Source organism: Aegilops tauschii, chromosome 5, assembly GCF_002575655.3.
Source record: "Aegilops tauschii subsp. strangulata cultivar AL8/78 chromosome 5, Aet v6.0, whole genome shotgun sequence".
NCBI classification, from domain to species: domain Eukaryota; kingdom Viridiplantae; phylum Streptophyta; class Magnoliopsida; order Poales; family Poaceae; genus Aegilops; species Aegilops tauschii.
In genome coordinates, this window is record NC_053039.3 from 1,450,971 (window position 1) to 1,472,460 (window position 21,490).

The window sequence follows — 21,490 nt, forward strand, 5'->3', positions numbered from 1 at the left end:
CTTAGCCGCGAATCCGTTTCGCCTAAGTTTGAAAAATCCTACCGAGTGATGAGCAAGCCTCTCACTCGGGGGCTTAGCTGCAGTCCAGTACTCGCCTAAGTTTGAAAAATCCTACCGAGTGATGAGCAAGTCTCTCACTCGGGGGCTTAGCTGCAGTCCAGTACTCGCCTAAGTTTTAAAAATCCTACCGAGTAATGAGCAAGCCTCTCACTCGGGGGCTTAGCTGCAGTCCAGTACTCGCCTAAGTTTGAAAAATCCTACCGAGTGATGAGCAAGCCTCTCACTCGGGGGCTTAGCTGCAGTCCAGTACTCGCCTAAGTTTGAAAAATCCTACCGAGTGGTGAGCAACGCTCTCACTCGGGGGCTTAGCTGCAGTCCAGTACTCGCCTAAGTTTGAAAAATCCTACCGAGTGGTGAGCAACCCTCTCACTCGGGGGCTTAGCTGCAGTCCAGTACTCGCCTAAGTTTGAAAAATCCTACCGAGTGATGAGCAAGCCTCTCACTTGGGGGCTTAGCTGCAGTCCAGTACTCGCCTAAGTTTGAAAAATTCTACCGATTGGTGACCAACCCTCCCACTCAGGGGCTTAGCTGCAGTCCAGTACTCGCCCAAGTTTGAAACCCATCCCTATCTGCAAGGACGACGAGGTGCAGGTCGACTGAAACCTTCTCCTTCGGAGCTGCGTCACAAGTACAACGTACGCTCCATCCCAATCCGCAAGGACGACGAGGTGCGGGTCGACTGAAACCTTCTCCTTCGGAGCTGCGCCACAAGTACAATGTGCGCTCCATCCCTATCCGCAAGGACGACGAGGTACAGGTCGACTGAAACCTTCTCCTTCGGAGCTGCGCCACAAGTACAACGTGCACTCCATCTCTATCCGCAAGGATGGCGAGGTGCAGGTCGACTGCAACCTTCTCCTTCGGAGCTGCGCCACAAGTACAACGTGCGCTCCATCCCTATCCACAAGGAAGACGAGGTGCAGGTCGACTGAAACCTTCTCCTTCGGAGCTGCGCCACAAATACAACGTGTGCTCCCTCCCTATCCGCAAGGACGACAAGGTGCAGGTCGACTGCGACCTTCTCCTTCGGAGCTGCGCCACAAGTACAACGTGTGCTCCCTCCCTATCCGCAAGGACAGCGAGGTGCAGGTCGACTGCAACCTTCTCCTCGGAGCTGCGCCATAAGTACAATAGCTGCATCTCAAGTACAAAGATTATTCCAATTGAAAAGTGAATTCCACTCGAAGGCAAACACAAGCATATTCAGAGATAAACCAAGTTCAGATAAATCCTAAAGTTCTGGACGACGGATCAAAAGTATTCGAGCATCAAGCCCGAAGAAGTTTAACGATTACACAATCACTCGGCATTCTGAGGCAAATAAAGGTGGAGCATAATGTTTCTCGGTCACGCGTCAGGAGAAGGACTGGCTGGGTCGCAGAAACTATCAAGGTCTATGCTGTCTGCAATGCGAGTGGCGGCATCAAGGAAAGTGTCCATGAAGGATTGGAAGGTGTGCCTCTTTGTGTTAGCAACCTTGAGCTCCGCCAGCTTGTCTTCTTTGACATCTTTGTAGTGCACTCGGACCAAGGACAACGCGACATCAGCGCCACAGCGAGCAGATGACTTCTTCCACTCTTGCACACGGTCAGGTATTTGATTCAGTCGAGCCATCAGAGACTCGAGGTCTTGAGACAGTTCCGCCTGAGGCCAGAGTTCAGTATCAACCCGAGTCATCGCTGCCTTCAGGCGGGCAAGATAAGCAACCGCGCTGTCCATGCGAGATTCCAACCGCAGCACATTCATCGCAACATCATCCTTGACTGGACAATTTATGGGATCGAGACCTGTCTCGACCCGCCCAGTTTCCGCTTCAAAGTCTTGGCAAAGCTCTACACAGTTGAGTAAATGGTGAGTCGACGATATAATCAAGCTTGACAGTCGACCGTAATAAGTCAGTCAATCATCAGTACCTTCAAGTTTTAGGACCAGCTTTGCAGCAAGCTGGCCCAGATAAGACTCCAACTCGCCCTTCTTGGCCTTGAGGCTCCCAAGCTTGTCAGTCAGCTTGTCCTTGTCTTTCTTTAGTCGCTCGACCTCCCGATTGGCGTCAGAGACAACAGTCTTCAGTTTGGAGTTCTCCTCTTCTAACTTGCCGACTGAAACAAGCTTCTTGTCAGCAAGCGTCGTTTTCTCTCGCGCTTCCTTCTATGCAGCAGCAAGATCCAGATCCTTTTTCTCCAAAGCGTGCTTCATTTTCTCTAAAGAAATAACATTCTTTAGACGGGCTTGGAGTTGACGGTTTTCACTACATACATCTGCTCGAGTGGAGTCGCTCGGTTCAAAAAATGGAAAGGAAAAGTGCCAGCGGTGAGAAAGACAGTTGACGATTGGTTACCTCCCATGGTAGCTACTTCATCACGAGCAGTCTTGAGATTCTTCTTGACCAATTCTAGATCAAGGTTGAGGCTGATTTGCTGCTTGTTCATTGTGGAAAGCTGAGCCCCAAGATCACAAGATTTCTGCAGTATAAGCCATATCAGTTGACCGAGATAAAAAGACATCACAGTGATAGCTACTCTAAGACTACCGCCGAATGAAACATTCAACGGCAGTCTCGAGGACTACACCCAGTGGGTGCACTTAGCGTGCCCCCACTGGTTTGAATAAACACTCGACATGGTCTGCCCAGCGCGAGAGTAAAAAAAAGTAGGTCTCAGACCATAGTCGACTGCCCGCAGTCAACCACGGTCTCAGGGACTACACCCAGTGGGTGCACTTAGCGTGCCCCCACTGGTTATGGTGTCATTCGACCTGGCCAGTCCAGACCGAGTGACAAAATTCAGATTCTCAGACCACAGTCGACTGCCCGCAGTCAACTATGGTCTCGGGGACTATACCCAGTGGGTGCACTAAGAGTGCCCCCACTAGTTCAAAGATTCAATTCAAGACGACTCAAATTGACTCATGCAACTTCAAAACAGTCACACCCCAGTGGGTGATCGGATGAGAAATATGATCAATCAGAAATCAACTAACATGGACATTGGTCTGCAGAGCAGCTCCGGCGTTGAAGGCCACCTGACTGGCCTCATGCACCACTTTCATTTGCCCATCACAAGGTTCAACTGAAGAAGAGCTTCCTTGGCGGCAGTCGGTGGGTCGTCCGGGGTTTGATACGCAGTGAAAAGCAATGATGGCAAAGCAGTCGGAGCAACCGCTAGGTCTGATGCGTGGAGTTGTATTGGTGCAGCAGAAGTCTGAGCAGCTGATCCTGATGGGCAATCAGTCGACAGCGGGATAGCGAAAGTGACGTTGGTACGTGCCGGATCTGTCGATCGCTCGACTGCCGTCCCAGGCTTCTCAGTCGACTGAGGAACCTGGGCCTCGGGCGCTTTCCCGCTCAGTTCCTTGTCCCTCCTCCTCCTTCCCATCAGCGGTACTTCTTCTTCATCGTCCGAGAGCACAACAACGTCCCGTGGTGCTGCAACAAACAGATAAAGTCAAAGAGATAGCTGACAAACAATCCAGTCGTCCAAATAAATTCGAGTCGGGCAGACTTACTGGCTTTGGAGGTAGCTGCGTCGTCGGTTTCCTCGTCGTCTGGGGTCTTGTCGATATCCATATCAGTCGCAGCCGAGGCCGGGCTGTAAAGGTTCATCATCCACTCAGTCAGTACAAGAGAATCGGTCAGAACAAGAAAATACGGGGAGAACATTTACCCAGAAGCAACAGGAACGTCCATCTTGATTCTAGGCAAGGTCTTCCGAGCCTTCGAAGGATTGATCTTGGGCTGCTTGGTGACCTTCTCAGCCAATTCTGGAGTCGAAGACCGAGCGCGCTTTTGAGATGGAGCGCTCGAGGCCACAGCCTTGCCGCGCCTGCCCGCGGGGTCATGGTGTTGCTTGGATCGACGTTCGGAACGAGGTGGTGAGTCGGCTACCTCCTCGTCGTCCGACTCATCGCTCTCATCTTCATCATCGTCGGCTGGTGACTCCCACTCGCCGCTCTCCTCCGCGTTGTCCTCGCCTTCATGGTCCTGCTCCAGAGCTTGTTCGCCATTGGGCATTGAGTACATCTCTGTATAAATCTACAAAACAAGGAGCCGAGTGGAAATCAGTCGAATCAACAAACAGTCAGAAAACACATCCAAATTCAATCAGTTGTAGTGGCCAAACCTTGTCTGGCTGGTTGCTGTCGCTGAAAGGGTTGACTCTCCTGGCGCCCCTGGGGTTGTCCTTGTTCCCGGTGATGCCCCTCAGCCACTGGGCCACTGTTTTGGCCGCCACCTCCTCCGGATGAACCCGAGCGGTATCACCAGCCCCGGAGTACATCCACATGGAGTGGTCACAAGCTTGGAGTGATTGAATGCGCCGACTGAGGAACACCTCCAGCAAATCCATGCCGGTGACACCTTGGTTGATCAGTTGAACTACTCTCTCGATCAGCATGCCCGTCTCCGCCTTCTCCGTGGCGGTCACTTTCAACGAAGATAGAGTTTGAACACGATCAAAAGAGAAAGGGGGAAGTCCAGTCGACTGGCCTAGGGTCACGATATCCTGGCAATAGAACCAGGTCGACTGCCAGCCCCTGACCGACTCAGGAAGAGTCATCGAAGGGAAGGAACTCCTCTTCCTCTTCTGAATACCCAGACCCCCACACATATGGATAACATGGGTTTTCTCGTCGTTCGAGTTTGCTTTCTTCATTGCTTGGGAGCGGATGGTGAAAATGTGCTTGAAAAGACCCCAGTGCGGTCGACACCCCAGGAACTTCTCGCACATGGACACGAATGCGGCAAGGTATGTGATGGTGTTGGGAGTGAAATGATGGAGTTGAGCCCCGAAGAAATTCAAGAAACCTCGAAAGAAGGGGTGTGGAGGAAGCGAGAAGCTGCGGTCGACATGAGTGGCGAGCAGAACACACTCACCCGGTCGCGGTTGTGGCTCTGTTTCCCCCTCTGGCAACCGCGCGGACTCATGGACGATCAGCCCTAACTCGGCCATATCGTCCAAGTCTTCCTGCCGAAGTGAGGATTGGATCCAATCTCCCTGGATCCAACCCGACGGCAGCCCCGAGCGCGATGAAGATCCCCGATTCGTCTTCTTGCTTTTCGCCGCCCCCGTCGCCTTCTTCGCGCGTTCCAGCGCCGCCGTTTTCTCCTTCCCCATGGCGGCGGAGCGGCGGTGTCGGGAGTGGAGAAGCTGAACGAGGTAAAGGAGCAAGAGGAAGAAGAAGGAGAATGGGCACGCATAGTGCGGACGCCTCGGCCTCGCCGCTTTTAAAGGCCTACTTCCGAGTGGCTCACGCGTGGGCCCGGACGATCCTGTCAAATCCCTTAACAGTCGCACACGGGATACGTGGCGAAAAAGGTGGCGCGGAAATCAAAACGTCCTATTTTATCTACTCCGCTTACCACGACGCGCTCCGCCTAGCGCGCTTCCACCAAAGTTTCGAATCCCGCGAAATCTGGGATCCCCTACAACCGATCACACCAAAGATTCCATGTCAAGGATAACACTCGACGGATGACATTATAAAAACCAGTCGGCCATTTCTGAATTGATCAAGGCGATTGAAACGAAGCCGAAGTTCCAACAACTGGCATCCATTTGGAGATGACAGCAAGAGTCAAAGCAAGGTCAACTTCAACCTTCTTTTCACTCGGGCCTCAATCCATTCGGGGGCTAATGATGAGGACATAGACCTAGGGTAGGGTAATAGGCCCGACCTATACGTCCTACCTAAGGTCCTTGTCCTAGAAGCAAAGAGGTTCAAGAGTAAGTAAGGGGGACCCAACAAAGGTGTCGAGTGCAATCCACTCAACCTACCATTCACTCGGAGACCTCCCCCCCTATTTAGGTCACTCGACCACTAAACCACTCGACGTGCAGAAGACCTAAAGCCACTCTGCGCAGCAACGGTCGGGCATTTACTCTTAGAATTAATAGTCATTTATAGCACTTTACTACGGACGTTACCTATAACACTCCTTCTTTATGAACATTGAACCCTGTGTAACGGAGGGGAGCTGGGGTCCTGGCGCACTCTATATAAGCCACCCCCTCCTCTGGGACAAGGGTTCGCACCCCCTGTAACACACACGCATATAATCCAGTCGACCGCCTCCGGGCTCCGAGACGTAGGGCTGTTACTTCCTCCGAGAAGGGCCTGAACTCGTAAAACTCGTGCGTACAACTTCTCCATAGCTAGGATCTTGCCTCTACATCCCTACCCCCCATTCTACTGTCAGACTTAGAACCACGACATGGGCCATCACTGTCGCCGCCGCCGCCGCCGTTGCAACGGAACCCGGGTGGGCTGCGACGAGTGTTGACCATAAGAACTTCCGCCGCGGGGTCGCTGCTCCCGCACTCGGAAAGAGTGTCCGCAGAATCAGTCGAATGGTCCGTAGGGAGATTCGTCGGGCTCGATCGCCGTGACTTGAGGGATGGCTAATTGGCGAGCCACCGCATGCTTCACCCACCGCTGGAGCCGCGATCAACCGGATCGCTTGCGGCGGCGTCTAGCGGAATAAGTGGATGATGTGGGAGCCGACCGGTACTGGGTCGACGGCTGCCGCAGAAGGACACCGCAGGCACTCGCGCTGAAATGCGCTGCCCCGCGGACCGGAAGGGCCTCGACGTCGAGGGGGGCTTCTGGAAGCCAAGTGGAGTCATCGGCGACGAAGACGAGCGCGCCGAGACGAATCTCCTGGCCCACAGCAAAAAGCACCGTCGGAAACCATGTTGACGGAGATCAGAAAAACTGCAACCTTGCCGGAAGTCGCTAAGACGCCTTGCCCCACGGTGGGCACCAACTATCGTGGTACTATGTCTGACAGTAAGAATAGGGGGTACGCATGAGGAGACAAGGTCCTAGCTACGGCGAGGTTGTACACACGAGTTTACGAGTTCAGGCCGCTCGCAGAGGAGGTAAAAGCCTTACGTCTCGGTGCCCTGAGGCTGTCGACTGGAATATGGGTGTGTGTGTGTGTTACCGGGGGTGCGAACCCTTGTACCAGAGGAGGGGGTGGCTTATATAGAGTGCGCCAGGACCCCAGCCGTGCCCGTTACACAGGGTTCAATGTTGATTAAGACAGGAGCGTTACAGGTAACGCTAGTTATGAATGACTATAAATGGTCTTTAAGATTACGGAGTGAACGCCTGACCGTTGCCATCCTGGGGTGGCTTTAGATCTTCTGTACTCCGTGTGGTTCTTTATATGGTCGAGTGATTATATCCTCGTCGAGTGGAATTGGGATATCCGAGTGAGATTGCTGGTCGAGTGGATCGTACTTCAAGCTGTTTCAGTCGGTATCTCATGTTGTGCATTGAATGTCCTTGATTCTTTGGGTTGTGTCCTTGGGTAGGGCGTCTAGGTCAGACCTATGCCCCTACCCTAGGTACATGTCATCTTCAGTCGCCCCCACTGATCGGTTTATGCAAAATAAAGGTAGATGGCGCAACATCAAAAGCATCAAGGGAAGGACTATACAATGTCATATGCAGAGACCATACAGGCAAGTAGTTGGGATCCTCGGCGATTAAGTGCTCAGGAGTTATTGATGCCTCTTCACTAGAAGCTTTGGCATGAAGGGAAGCTCTCTCTTTAGCTCAAGACTTCTTCTCAACACATGTGATCATAGCCTCTGATTGTCAGGAGCTCATCATCAATACAAGAAAGGGGATGGAGGTCTCTACGCACCCATTATCAAGAAAATTAAAAAAAACTCTTCATAACTTTCGGTTTGTTCCTTCATCTTCAAAGGCCGTGACACGAATCATGAGGCTTATAACCTTGCTAAACATGCTTTAGGTCTACCGTTAGGATGCCATATGTGGCTCCTCAGTCCTCCTGACATAAACTGTATTTCCATGTATTTGGACCTTGATTAATAAAGTGAAGTGTTAGACTCAAAAGAAAAGAAAAAAGTTGTGCTAAAAAAAAGAAGACGCGGCCTGTGCCGACCACCGCCCGCGGGTAGGCAAAGCAGGCAGCGTTGCTATCTTCTCTCTTGTCGGTCGCCTGCTTCAGTCGTACTATTCCCTCCGTTTTAAAATAGATGACTCAACTTTATACTAATTTTATATTAAAGTTAGTATAAAATTGAGTCATCTATTTTGAAACGAAGGGAGTAACTCACCGTCGTCGCCAAGAGAAGAGGCTTCGCGCGCGTGGGGGCCATGATTGGATTGGATTGGATGGCGCGGGGGAGGTGGAGGTGGTGCTGACTCTGCTCTTCAACCTGCTGCTGCTGGTGTTCCTGGTGAAGCTCCTGGTGGCCATGTTCAGCACCAAGCTCGCCGTCATCCTGCTCTACCTCGCCCTCCTCCTCTTCGCCATGGCCCTCTCCGGCTGCTTCCCCGGCGGCGAGTTCCTCTGATCCCCACATCCGCCGGTCTCATCTCATCCTCCACTTCTTATACTTGTATAATACTCTAGTTACTACTCTATAAGCTAGTCTCCCCCCTTCTCGATCGGTCTCTACTTTTTGATTGGTTTCCTGCACTAGCTACCTAGTTCGTGTTTGATCCAATATACTAGAGCAACTAGTAGTAGCATGTCCTTAATTAGCTGGATCGCTTTAGTTGCTAGCTTGATTCGTGCTTGTGTTGTAGCTCACTGTCACTGATTGACTGTTGCGTGCGTCCATGGATTTGGTTGCCTCTTATCTGAATCCTCAAGGAAGGAAGGAATTCCCCTGAATCTCAGCTACTTCCGACTGTGCAGATGCAGATTTTGCCATAAACCGTTACTGATTTGTTGCAGTGGTCTTATATTGCCTGTAAGATATAACTGCATCTGCATGCATCTGCAGCCAGCCCAAAATCCCTGATGAGCCACAAAGAAAGAGGAAAGTGCATTGCTGCTTGGTGAGCTGAGCTAAGCAAGGGAGTTTTCTGCAAAAAAAACATGCCGCATCAACACCTGACTGGCGGGCCCCGCTGGTCAGATACACCGTCAATACGTGTTTATACGCGGTTTAGACCTTTTTGTAACGGCTGACCCCAGACTTGGTACTGACATGTAAAAATTACCAAAAGTGGTACCAATCCGCATGTAATGCCCCAATTCTGGTACTTCTATGCAATTAACTCCGTTACATATCATACTGGATATGGATGCTCTTGCCTCTTCTTCTTCAGGACGATGACGACCAACATCATACCAGCATAAAAATGATACTCCTACCACAGTATGCCGTCATCGTATATCACATCCACATGTGTGTTTTATTGATTCAGAGGAATAGTCAGCTTAGAAATAGCAAGCTCACCTAATTAATCCTGAAAAACCAACAGAATATTCATGTATACCTACCCTGCTTAATTATGATGGTTTCCAGAGGTGCTCCTCTTTGAATATTGTTCGGACACCCTCACTGACTAGGCTATTGCCCTAAAGTTTGGTGTCTCGCTCGCAAGAACAACTTTTTTTTCTCACAACAACAGCTGGTTGAAGTAGAATGATTGTCAACTCTAGTACTAATATGGTAGTCATCACAACTATGAAGGAGGGAAGCCGATGGGCAAGTGGAGATGATGCTATATTTGATGATTGCTATCATATGGCATATAATATTGTGCAATGTTGAGGATATCACTTGTTGTTACTGTCTCGGTCAGCTGTGGATTACTGATTAATCGGAAATCGGTCGATTATTAATCGGCTAATTTTTTTGTGCAAATCACAGGTTCCCAACACTAAAATATGCTACATTTGACATCAAAACAATATTGGACAGAAGTGTTACCTTAATTCCTAGCCTTTGAATCCTCGTATAATGGCAAACACAATAGGACAATAGTACATATTGCTTAACAAGGCCCACAAAACACAAATAAACATAGTTTTTGCAAACATAATGTTAAGGATTGGTCCAATTTATCGGTAGATTCCAGATAAATCGCTTGTCAAAGTCATAAACCAGCCCAAATGATAAATTGTGAAGATAAGACATAATCTTATCGGTCATCCCAAGAGTAGCGATACATCAGACGATAAATCGCTGAATCGGAAGATTTTTTGAACAGTGATATTTTGCAAATCTATTTTGAGCGCTGCTTTAGAAAAGGCTCTTGATAGCTGACGTAATTTTGATCAACAATGGATAAAGAGGGCTCCAATTGTCAAAAAAAGAAACAATGGAACCCGGGAAGAAATCTCCTAATCTTCTTTAAAAGAGTCCCATATAGCACTCCTCTTGAGTGAGTCAAGTCCTGTTTTCCACATTACGCAACGCTTATGTACCCTACTACTCTACTCCTGGAGATTATAGGAAGTAAAGTAGTAATTAAAATTAGCTACGCACACCCTAAAACTCATACTGCCACCAGTACTAAACAAGATGTACACGTTGATATACATGGATTGGCGCTATTTTTAATTGTGTCAAAAACACGGAGATAGACTAAAAAAGCCTCCAACTCCTTGAGAAACCGCAAGTCATTCTTTACAGGAATGGAAGATGAAGCATTGTATAGCACTGACAATAAACTAAAACAGATTTTTTTTTTTTTGGAAATGGAGGCGAACCCCCGGCAATAAACTAAAACAGATGGGGCAGGAAATGCAATGAAAGCAAAGCGTTATACATAGTGCTTGTGTATATACTACTCCCCCGTCCCAAAATTCTTGTCTTAGATTTGTCTAGATACGGATGTATCTAACACTAAAACGTAACTAGATACATCCGTATTTAGACAAATCGAAGACAAAATTTTTGGAAGATATGTCCGTATTTAGACAAATCTGATTTCTCATTTTTTGCGACGTGGTGCGCTGATGCAGCTAGCCAGGCCAGCATTTTGTTCATATTTTTTCCCTGCTGGCCGGCGGGCGTGGTGGCTTGCAGGTGCAGATGGATCTGTTTGTTTAATTTATACAGCAAAGCATATTCATAGGTTCATCCCATTTCGTATGGGGTATGGATGCTATATATATATACGTCGGCATGTGCAATTGGCGTTGGCCTTCCTTTTCAATTGGCCCAGCTTCTTCCACAATGACAAAAAAACAGATCAACAATCCCTAACACCATTCATTCTTCCACGATGACAAAAAGCAGATCGATCAGAAGACGAAGAAGAAACCAAAAGCTGGTCAAGTGCTTGCGCCATGCATCCATGCCAGCTCAATCAAACAACAACTACTAGTGTTCACCCAATCTACTCCTGCCGCAAACACAACTTGTTCCTATCTTGTGTGTATAGGGTATGTATCTGTTCTGTACAAATCCTGAAAAACAATGGAATATCTATTCCAGCTGTTTTTTTGTTTTTGTTTTTGCTAATAATGAAGAAGCATCGCTGCCCGTCAAACATCATCACTCTTCAAAGAGAGAAGAAGACGAAAAACTAAAACTAAACAGGAAAAGGAAAATAGCAGGGAAAAACCAAAAGAAGGAGAGTTTTTACGGTACATCATACTACCAAAAATAATGGGTAGTATATGACTGATCCAATGGTCAGTATTAATCCCAGATTTTTTTGCAGTAGGACATTTTGGTAATTGACTACTAGGATAGATTTATCTTTTTATAGTCACAGATTTATCCATTCTTAATGCTAACTGTAATGCTTAATAATGTAATTAATCACACCTTACAAGAAAATAATGTAATTAATCACAGTTCGATCCCATCTCATCCCAGTTCGTCTATAATTCCTCGCTGTACGCAGCCGCCCCAGCCGCCTGACTGGCAGGCCGTCTCCTCAGTCGCACACAGGGCCGGCCGCTCCGTCGCACAGCCTTGGGTCAACGCCCCTAGATCTTTAACGCTCCAGCAGCAGTAGCATTCACGACCTGGAGATTTCAGTCCATTGCACGCCTGTCCCCTGAAACCAATTTTATAGTCGTGTTACTTTGAAGGTGGACGACGTCGAGCGTCCACGGACTCGGTCTCAGACTTGGTGAAGTACGTGTACGTCTAGAGGAGGTAGATGCCATCTTAGTAGGTGAAGGGCAGACCGGTCCTGCCGCTCCTCTGCCATGCGGCCGGAGCGATGGCTTGCCTTTCATCTCCCTCGGCGACCCGCTCAACGTCCCGCAGGTACGAACGGAGCACTAAACGGCATGGCCATCCGCCAAGGACAACAGCCGGCTAGGACAGGAGAGGGCGACGGCGCAGTATGGGCTGATCCGGCCGGCGGCGGGAGGCAAAACCCTCGCATACAGATAGGCTACGCGTATAGCGGCGACACCGGACAGTGATGGCTCGACTTCGTCATCTCCTTCTAGTGCCGTCCGCGATAGCCGTTGTCGAAGGCGAGGGTCGCGAAATGACCAGCGTTGGAGAAGGTGCGGCGCGGTGCGGGGAAGGGAATGTTGAATGAATCGGTGAAATTTCTGCTTTGTCCAACCCTGCGGTTTCGATGAACAGTGATAATACCAAAAATGCCCCTGGCCACGAAATATACTACCAAAATTCTGTTGTAGTATTGCCTCATCTGGGCCGTCCAAGCAAAAAAATGGATGGACCATATTCACCTGATGTACTGTAAAAGGTCTCAAAAGAAAAACTGTTAAAGCCGTTGGAAAAGAAAACCAAAAAAAATTAGAAAATACTTTCTCAAAACCAGAAAAAAGATCAGCCCAGCGATACAAAAAAAAAAGCAGAAAATGCTTCCGCAAAACAAAAAAATAAAACAATGCACCGGATGACTCGAAATCTAGGGAGATTAGTACCCTAATAGCAGTGGCGAAGCTAGGTAGGATCTTCAGGGAGGGCAAGCACAAATAATGGATGTTTGGAGGGGTCAAAGGCTTTTTTTTCTACATCAAGCACCCCTTAAAACATTTCTTCATATTTCTGATCAAGCTCCCTTTTTTTGCGGGAATATATTCATAATAAGCTCTCATTGACATAGATAAATTCAATCGATACCTGTGGTGTGGTCGTCTTCTTCTTCTTAAGGCTCACGTATCTTTCTTTTTTTTGCGGGGTAAGGCTCACGTATCTACCTGCCCCCTGCTTAATTCTGTATCAAACACTGTGGCTTCTTTTAATAGAAATCGGAGATGCCGCTCTCCTTATAAAAATAAATTCTACCTGCCCCTTGACACCTTTGCTCGTCTACATTTATGTATACATTCTGTCTCGTGTATGCATCCCAATCCCAACACTAATCCTAGGATGGATGGATGCACTACTCCTGACAGGAAACTTCAGCAGGAATCTCAAAGGAAATCAATACGACGACTAATGGAATCACCAAAGATAATATATGATATTTGATATTTGATACGTAGTAGATAGATGTGATCTCAGCCACAGTATGATTCGCTGACAAGGCAACAACACAAAGTCTTCCTTTGCCCAGCCCACCCACCCCCAATCAGCACGCAACACTGAAATGATCATTAACATACTCTATCCCTTTCGAAAAACATTAACATACCGGCAAATCTACTGATTCAATATGGCCCGTCATTTCCATTTACTTAAGAAATCATCAGATATCAGTATTTTTTTTAATGGATCAAACATCGGTAGTTGCAAGGTTGTAGGAGATCCAGATGCCTTAAAAGAGCATCTTTAGCAGGTCCCTTAAAAGAGTCAAAACTGTATTTTACAGTTTTGAGTGAAAAAATTGACCGGTCCCCTCAAAATCGGCTGACCCGTATATTTTTTTGGAGTGAAACCTTAAAACGAGCCTTCAATACCTCATATGTTCAGGATTTGGGGTAAAATTTTCAGTTCCCTTAAACAAAAAAGATAGTTGGTGGGAGGAAGTTTTAGGTCCAGCCGCCGGCGGTCGACGCCACCCACCAAACCCACCGCCTGCCAAATTTTCGGCCGACAGGCCCAATACGGACGAGAGCACCCGGCTCTCCTCCCGCCGCCGCCGCCTACAACCCCGTCGCCTTTTCATTTCTCACGTCGGGTTGCCTCTTCCATCGTGCACCGCTCCAGCCAACAAGGCATGACTACGCGACCACCTTACCTCGACGGCCCCGGCCTCTCGAGCGCTCCCGTCGACTTTGCACCACACTGCTTCCCATGTTGCCACGCCCGAACTAGGTGGATGTGTGTGAGCCCCTCTTAACTCTGTTCATGTTCGATTTTCTGGTGATTGGGGCTAACTTAATTTCGTGAGGCCGGGCAAATGCGAGAGTGGAAGAAGAACAAGACCACGAGAAATATTCGGTTTTACGGTAAATTGTTACACACATTAGCTATATGTAAGTCGCCTGAAAATTAACTTTGGGCCAGTCGATTTCTGGACCGTTGGTTACTGCTTTAAGATCTTTATTTTTTTCTGTGATGGTCTGTGTGTCTTTTTGGGCTATTTTTCTTTTTGATTGACCCCATATTTGGGTCAGTTAATTCTTTAACGGGATAAAGCCTATTCCAGTGTGACATAGCTATCTTCTTTCTACTTTGTTCATTTTGTCTTGTGTTTTTATGCTTTGTTTTCTTTGCTTTTGTTTTTAGTTGGTTTTTCATTTTTCTTTTGTTAGTATTTTTGGAATTTTGGGTGAGTGTAAATATATACATACAAATATAATATAATATGAGCCAAAATTTCAGTATTATATCATTATTCTTTGCATATTACAAAAAGTGAAATTTCGATACAAAGTTGTGCGCACATTTTTTTAAATCTTTCTTTTTAAAGGGAAATACCAATACCTCTAATTCATCCTTTCTTAAGAAACTTTATTATTTTGATAGTGTTTTAATTTTTATTTATTTTTCATTCTACTTTAAGGTTAATACCAATGCCACTAATTCATACATTCTTAGGTTATTTTTTGCAAAAATTCCCCTTTTATCTGCTTATGATCGCATTTTTTTTAAAACACATTTTTAATGTATATTTTGTGCAAATATTTCCACTTTCTGTTTTAGGTTTTTTCCGCATTTTCTTTCTTTTTAAATGGTAGTGCCAATGCCGCTAATTTATTCTTCCTTCGAAAATTTAATTAGTTTGAGTTTATATTTTATTGTTTTCACTTTCTTTCTTCTCAAAGGGTAATTTTAATGCAATTAATTCATTCCTTGGTAGGAAATGTTATTTTTTATTGTGTAAGTACAAATGCAAGTACAAAAGAATATGTGTGCAAATTATAGTGGAATGCAGAAATTGCACTATTTTATGCTTATTCTTTGCATATTTCAAAAAGTGCAATGTTGTGTGCAATTTTTTTTCATTTTCTTTCTTCTTAAATGGTTTCAATTTTCCTTAGAAAACTTCATTATTATGATTTTGTTTTATTTTCTATCTTCTTTATTCTGACAGGGTAATATTAAAGCCACTAATTCACTCTTCCTTAATAAACTTCATTATTTTGGTTTATTTTTAGTTTTTATTTTATTTTCTTTCTTCTTAAAAGTTATTGCAAAAGCCACTAGTTCTTTATTTGTTAGAAAAATTCATTTTATTTTGATTCTGTTTTAGTTTCTATTTTATTTCTTATTTAATGATAGTTGCAATGCAACTAATCCATTCTTTTGTAGAAAACTTTCTTTTTCTGAAAATTTCAATGTTATATGTGTATTGTTTCATATTATAAGAAAGTGTAATTTATGTGTAAATTGGGTGCATATTTTGTCACTATTTGTTTCTATATTTTCCTTTTTCTTTGTACTTAAAGGGTAAACCCACTAATTCATTATTTCTTAGAAAATTTCATGATTTTGATTTTTTTGATTTATTAATTTTATTTATTTATAATGGTAATACCAATGCCACTAATTCATCCCTTCATAGGAAACTTCATTTTTGTGGAAAATCCACTGTTATGCTTATTATTCGATATTGTAAAAAGCGCAATTTCTATGTAAATTATGTACAAGTTTATTAGTATTATTTTTTTCTTTTTATTTTTATCTTTTGTTAAAGGGTAATATTAATGCATCCAATTCATTTTTTTTAAACTCTATTTTTAATTTTAATTCAGTTTTTTTCATTTTCTTTCTTATTTAATGGTAATACCAATGCCAGTAATTCATGCCATCATAGATTGTTTTGTGAAACTTTCACTATTATATGCTTATTCTTACATATTATAAAAAGGCGTAATTTGTGTGCAAATTTTCTCATTATTTTATTTAAGCTTATATATATTTTTTGTTAATAAGGGTAATAGCAGTGCCACAGATTTATTCTTTCTTTTAGAATTTCATTTTTATGAAGCTTTCACTATTGTGTACTTATGCTTGCATACTAAAAAACACAATTCTGGTGTAATTGTGTCCTAATTTTTCACTATTTGATTTAATTTTTATTTTATATTTTAAAGGTAATGTAGATGCCACTAATTCATTCCTTTTTTAGAAAACTTAAGATGTTGCCCGTCAGAGTTGAATAAAACAAGTTTGGGGTCAATCGATTGATTCTAAATTAGTATTACACAAACTAATTAAGCATTGTGATTAAGAGTTCAAACTAGATTATTGACTGCAAATTAATCGATCGACCCATCAAATATACGAAGAGGGTCAAGTTAATGGAATCGTTATCAGAATGCACCAGTCATGATCTTCAGCGATCTCTCTTACACATATAATCTACGTACATACATACTTACCTAATACTCGCTCCGTTTGTAAATATAAGTCTTTTTAGAGATTTCAATATGAACCACATAAGAAGCAAAATGAGTGAATCTATACTCTATACTATATCTATATACATCTGTATGTAGTCCATATTGAAATCGCTAGAAGACATATTTAGGAACGGAGGGAGTACATACATTGCCGGAAGGCATACATAGGTTGCATGTGCGCCCGTAGCTAGTCAATCTACTTAAGGCCCTATTTATTTGACTTTTACTTCTGCTTTTGCAGCTATTCCACTTTGGGCTTTTGCAGCTTTTCCACCCTAAGCCAATACAAATGACTTTTTGATTAAAATGGAAAAGCTGCAAAAGTAGAAGCCAAAATCCAAACAAACAGTGCCTAAACCATTTAGGGGTCAATCGACAGACTAAAATTTATTTTTAGTTGATCGACCGTTTAGCCGGTCCCACTTTTACGGGGTTTGTTCCACCGCAGCAGGGACGATACTGCAAAACAGGTTTAAGGGATCTGCTAAAGATGCTCTGATATGATACCTCTTCCTCCCACAAAAACAGTGCCTAAATCAGTCTTTCACTGCATTTAATGTGCCACGTCGTTTGTACAAGTCTAATTAAACTCCGCCGTCCATTTCATCTCCAAAGTCAACTCTCCACTCCTCGTCTCGGACGAACGGTCGCCGCTGAGGAGGGAAACCAGCGAAAAAGGCGCCGCTTTTATCCTCCCGGCCGGCCGGCCTCTTCCTCTGCTCCTACGCGCCGATCCCATGGCGCTCCCTCGCCTCCTCCTTCTCCTATGGAGCTGCAGCGGCCTAACAATCCTGCTGCTGGCCGGCGGCGGGCTGAGAGAGGCGGCGGCGCGCACGGTGCCGGTGGAGTTCCTCTACCCGCCCTACAACCTCACCTACATGCACTACATCGACACCAGCGGCGTCTTCCTCCGCTCCCCCAACGCCACCTTCTCCGCCGCCGTCTTCAACGCCGGCGCCGACTCCCCCGGCGACGACTCCTCCTCCAACTCTCCCCCCGGTGATGAGACCCAGATGTCCCGCTACTTCTTCTCCGTCCTCCACGACCGCTCCCGCACCCCCGTCTGGGCCGCCACCGCCGGCTCCACCATCATCCAGTCCATCATCCTCTCCCTCAACGCCTCCGGCCTCTACATCTCCGACCCCGCCGACCAGTCCGGCCCCTCCTGGTCCACCCCCCGCCTCGCCGCCCCCGTCGCCGCGCTCCGCCTGCTCGACACCGGCCAGCTCGCGCTCATCGACGGCGACAACGCCACGCTCTGGTCCACCTTCGACGCGCCCACCGACACGCTGCTCCAGGGCCAGGTCCTCCCCGTCGGCGTCCCGCTCACCGCCACCGCGTCGGAGCAGGACCTCTCCCCCGGCGCCTACCGCCTCCTCCTCACCCCCACCGACGCGCTCCTCCAGTGGGCATCCTCCTCCTCCAATGTCAGGCGTGACGAAGACTTGGTCACGTACTGGGCGCTCTCCTCCGACCCGGCCTCCGTGCAGGACTCCAACCGCGCCGTGCGATCCATGATGGTCAACGCCTCCGGCATCTACCTCCTCGCCGACGACGACGGCCGGGACACCGTCTTCAGCCTCCGCTTCGCGTCGCCGCCCGCGCCGGCCACCAGGATGCTCCTCAAGGTCGACCCGTCCGGCCGCCTGCGCGCGCTCAGCACGGCCTACTCCCCCACGGCGGCGCGCGCCACGCTCCCCGCCGTCTGGGCCGCTCCGGCCAGCGACTGCGACCTCCCGCTGCCGTGCGGCTCCCTCGGCCTCTGCACGCCCGGCAACAACGGATCCTCCTGCATGTGCCCCGACGCCTTCACCACGCACACCACCGGCGGCTGCTCGCCGGCCGACGGCTCCTCGCTCCCTGTCCTGTCTGACAGCTGCCTCGCCGGCAACGCCTCCTCCACCTCCAAGCCGTCGGCAGCATCCGCGGGGACTCCTTACAGCTACACGAGGCTGGGCGACGGGATAGGCTACTTCGCCAGCAAGTTCGCGCTCCCCACGACGGCCGGCGACGCGCTCTCGGCCTGCCGCGACCTCTGCTCGGCCAACTGCTCCTGCGCCGGCTTCGTCTACAGGAACTCCTCCAAGTCCTGCCTCCTCCTGCACAACCAGATCGGCTCCGTCTTCCGCGGCGGCGGCAACAGCGCAGCCGCCGCCGTCGCCTTCATCAAGACGGTCCCGCCGGCTCCATCTCGCGGCCAAGGCGGGGGCCGCGGCTCCTCGTCCCTCAGCACCATCACCATCATATTCGGCATCGTGCTGCCCGCCGTGGCGGCCGTGTTCATCACCTTCCTGCTGTACGTGCTGGGCGTGCACTGGCTCAAGAACCGCCACCATGCCGGCGCCAACACCGGCAAGGCCAAGAAGAAGAAGCACGGCCACGGCGGCAGCAGCTGGTTCATGCTGCACATGATGCCGTCCTTGTCGTCGTCGCGAGCGTCGTCCAACGTCCCCTCCGAGAAGGGGGACGGCGACGACAGCGAGGACGACGACGACGAGGTGCTCATCCCGGGCCTGCCCACCCGGTTCACGTTCGTCGACCTGGAGACGGCGACAAACGGCTTCAAGTGGCAGATCGGCTCCGGCGGGTTCGGCTCCGTGTACCGCGGCGAGCTCCCCGACCGGACCACCGTGGCCGTCAAGCGGATGAACAACCTGGGCATGCAGGGCCGCCGCGAGTTCCTCACGGAGATCGCCGTCATCGGCAACGTGCACCACGTGAACCTCGTCAAGCTCCGCGGCTTCTGCGCCGAGGGCGCGCGGCAGCAGCTGCTGGTGTACGAGTACATGAACCGCGGCTCGCTCGACCAGTCCCTCTTCTTCCGCGCCGGCGCCGGCGCCGCCGCGAAGAAGAGGGACGTGCTGGAGTGGCCGGAGCGTCTCGGCGTCTGCGTGGGGGCGGCGCGCGGGCTGGCGTACCTACACGCCGGCTGCGACCGCAAGATCCTGCACTGCGACGTCAAGCCGGAGAACATCCTGCTGGACGACCGCGGCGGCGTCAAGATCGCCGACTTCGGGCTGGCCAAGCTGATGAGCCCGGAGCAGTCGGGGCTGTTCACCACCATGCGCGGCACCCGCGGGTACCTGGCGCCGGAGTGGCTCATGAACGCGCCCATCACCGACAAGGCCGACGTCTACAGCTTCGGCATGGTGCTGCTGGAGATCGTGCGCGGCCGCAAGAACTCCAAGCAGGACGACGACGAGCACCACACCACCACCACCACCGGCAGCACCACCACCAGCGCCAGCGCCGCGTCGTCGGATGGCGGCGCCGGCGAGGCGACCAAGCCCAGGAGCAGCTACTTCCCGGCGCTGGCGCTGGACCTGCACGAGGAAGGGCGGTACCTGGAGCTGGTGGACCCGAGGCTGGAGGGCCGGGCAGACGCGGCGGAGGTGGCGAGGGTGGTGCGCGTGGCGCTGTGCTGCCTCCAGGAGGAGGCGTCGGTGCGGCCGGCCATGACGGCCGTGTCCGGCATGCTCGACGGCAGCATGGACGTGTGCGTGCCTAGGACCGAGCAGCTGGCGTACCTCAGGATGTACGGGCGCGGCCTCGTCGACGTCCGGCCCGGCGGGTGGAAGGGGAAGTGGAAGGGCTCCGACATGACCGCCGGCAGCAGCAGCTGGTCGCCGCCGTCGTGCGTGTCGGCGCAGCAGCTCTCGGCTCCCAGATGACATGGCATGACATCATCAGTGTAATGCAATGATGCAAATTTTGCAGTAAAAAAATCAATCAAAAAGGCTATAATTGTTTTTGTCCATAATATTAGTTGTGAATACATATATATGAAGAAGATGAATTTCCATTTCATCAATCAAGAAGGTGTGCGTTATGTTTTTCTTTGCGTTGCCGGCAAGACAGTTTGGGAATGGTAAAAATAGCAGTACACCATGAGCGAGCGCGGCATTTTGGTGCTCGGGCTACATGGAGCTCGTTTTCCGAAACATTTAAAATCGGATTATCAAACTTTTGAAAAATCAGAAAGAAGATTCTACATTCGCATATGGTTTTATACCATATGTGTGTAAAATTTCATGGGAAAATGCATGCAGAACTTTCTTTCGAATATTTGTCTTCAGGGATTGGTTTTGCTACTCAGAAATTTTCTGACTCCTTGGATCTAAAAAAAATGGATGTAGCCAGTATTCTTATTGAAAAGAATGAGTATCATTTTATACTGATGGTTTGAACGAATGAATGATGTTAGGCCCTGTTTGGTTCATAAGTCCTAGGACTTTTTGAGTCTCAACTTATAAGTCTCAAGTCCCTAAAAAGTTCCTACTTGTTTGGTTCCTGGGACTTAACATGGACTAAAAGACCATATTACAACTATAAGGCCCTATAAGACTCTCCTTGAGAGTCTTATTTCATAAGTCCCAAATGCCCATTTTAAGTCCCTATAAGTCCCTCTTGTTTGGTTTAGATGGGACTTATAAGCACTTTTTAAAGTCCCTAAACCAATAAGTCCCTGGAAAGAAACACCCTCTTAGGGATGATTGATCTGCCTTTTGTCATCGTGGAAGAAGCTGGGCCAATTGAAAAGGCGGGTCAACGCCAATTGCACATGCCGACATTTGATTGCTTTTTCGTGCTTCCGAGTGAAATGAGATGATGAACATATGTATATGCTTTGCTGCATAAACAAACAAATGCATCTACACCTGCCCCTGCAAGCCACCACGCCAGCCAGAAAAAACATTATCAAACATTATCAATACTTCAAAATGCTTTGATATGTCAAGATCATGGTATATACTAAAATACCATGGTTTCTGAATACTCTGGTTTTTGCAACACTATAGCGTAAACACAATTTTAGTATCTCAATTTTGTACCAGAGATGTGGGTTTATTCTTCCTATTTCAAAACCACACGGAACTCTTTGGATCGGTGTGTTAATTGTTGCTTACCTAGTGTTTTTGGCACTCAAAG

The 21,490-nt window shown here is 48.2% G+C and overlaps 1 protein-coding gene and 1 long non-coding RNA gene across 2 annotated transcripts; both read left to right on the top strand.

Annotated features, from left to right (window-relative positions):
- The first annotated feature begins 8,147 nt into the window (after positions 1–8,147).
- Positions 8,148–9,116, top strand: LOC120963773 (uncharacterized). The gene is made up of 2 exons (XR_005755490.1): positions 8,148–8,402; positions 8,823–9,116. It is a non-coding gene; the product is annotated as an uncharacterized lncRNA (long non-coding RNA).
- A 5,090-nt stretch (positions 9,117–14,206) lies between these two features.
- LOC109779138 (G-type lectin S-receptor-like serine/threonine-protein kinase At5g35370) lies at positions 14,207–20,321 on the top strand. The gene has a single exon (XM_020337746.4). The coding sequence runs from the start codon at positions 17,299–17,301 to the stop codon at positions 20,230–20,232; it is 2,934 nt and encodes a 977-aa protein (XP_020193335.1). The 5' UTR covers positions 14,207–17,298; the 3' UTR covers positions 20,233–20,321.
- The last annotated feature ends 1,169 nt before the right edge of the window (positions 20,322–21,490 follow it).

What these genes read in the sequence shown, in the direction of transcription:
- LOC109779138 (XM_020337746.4), top strand. Translation starts at nt 17,299, where the DNA reads ATGGCGCTCCCTCGCCTCCTCCTTCTCCTATGGAGCTGCAGCGGCCTA.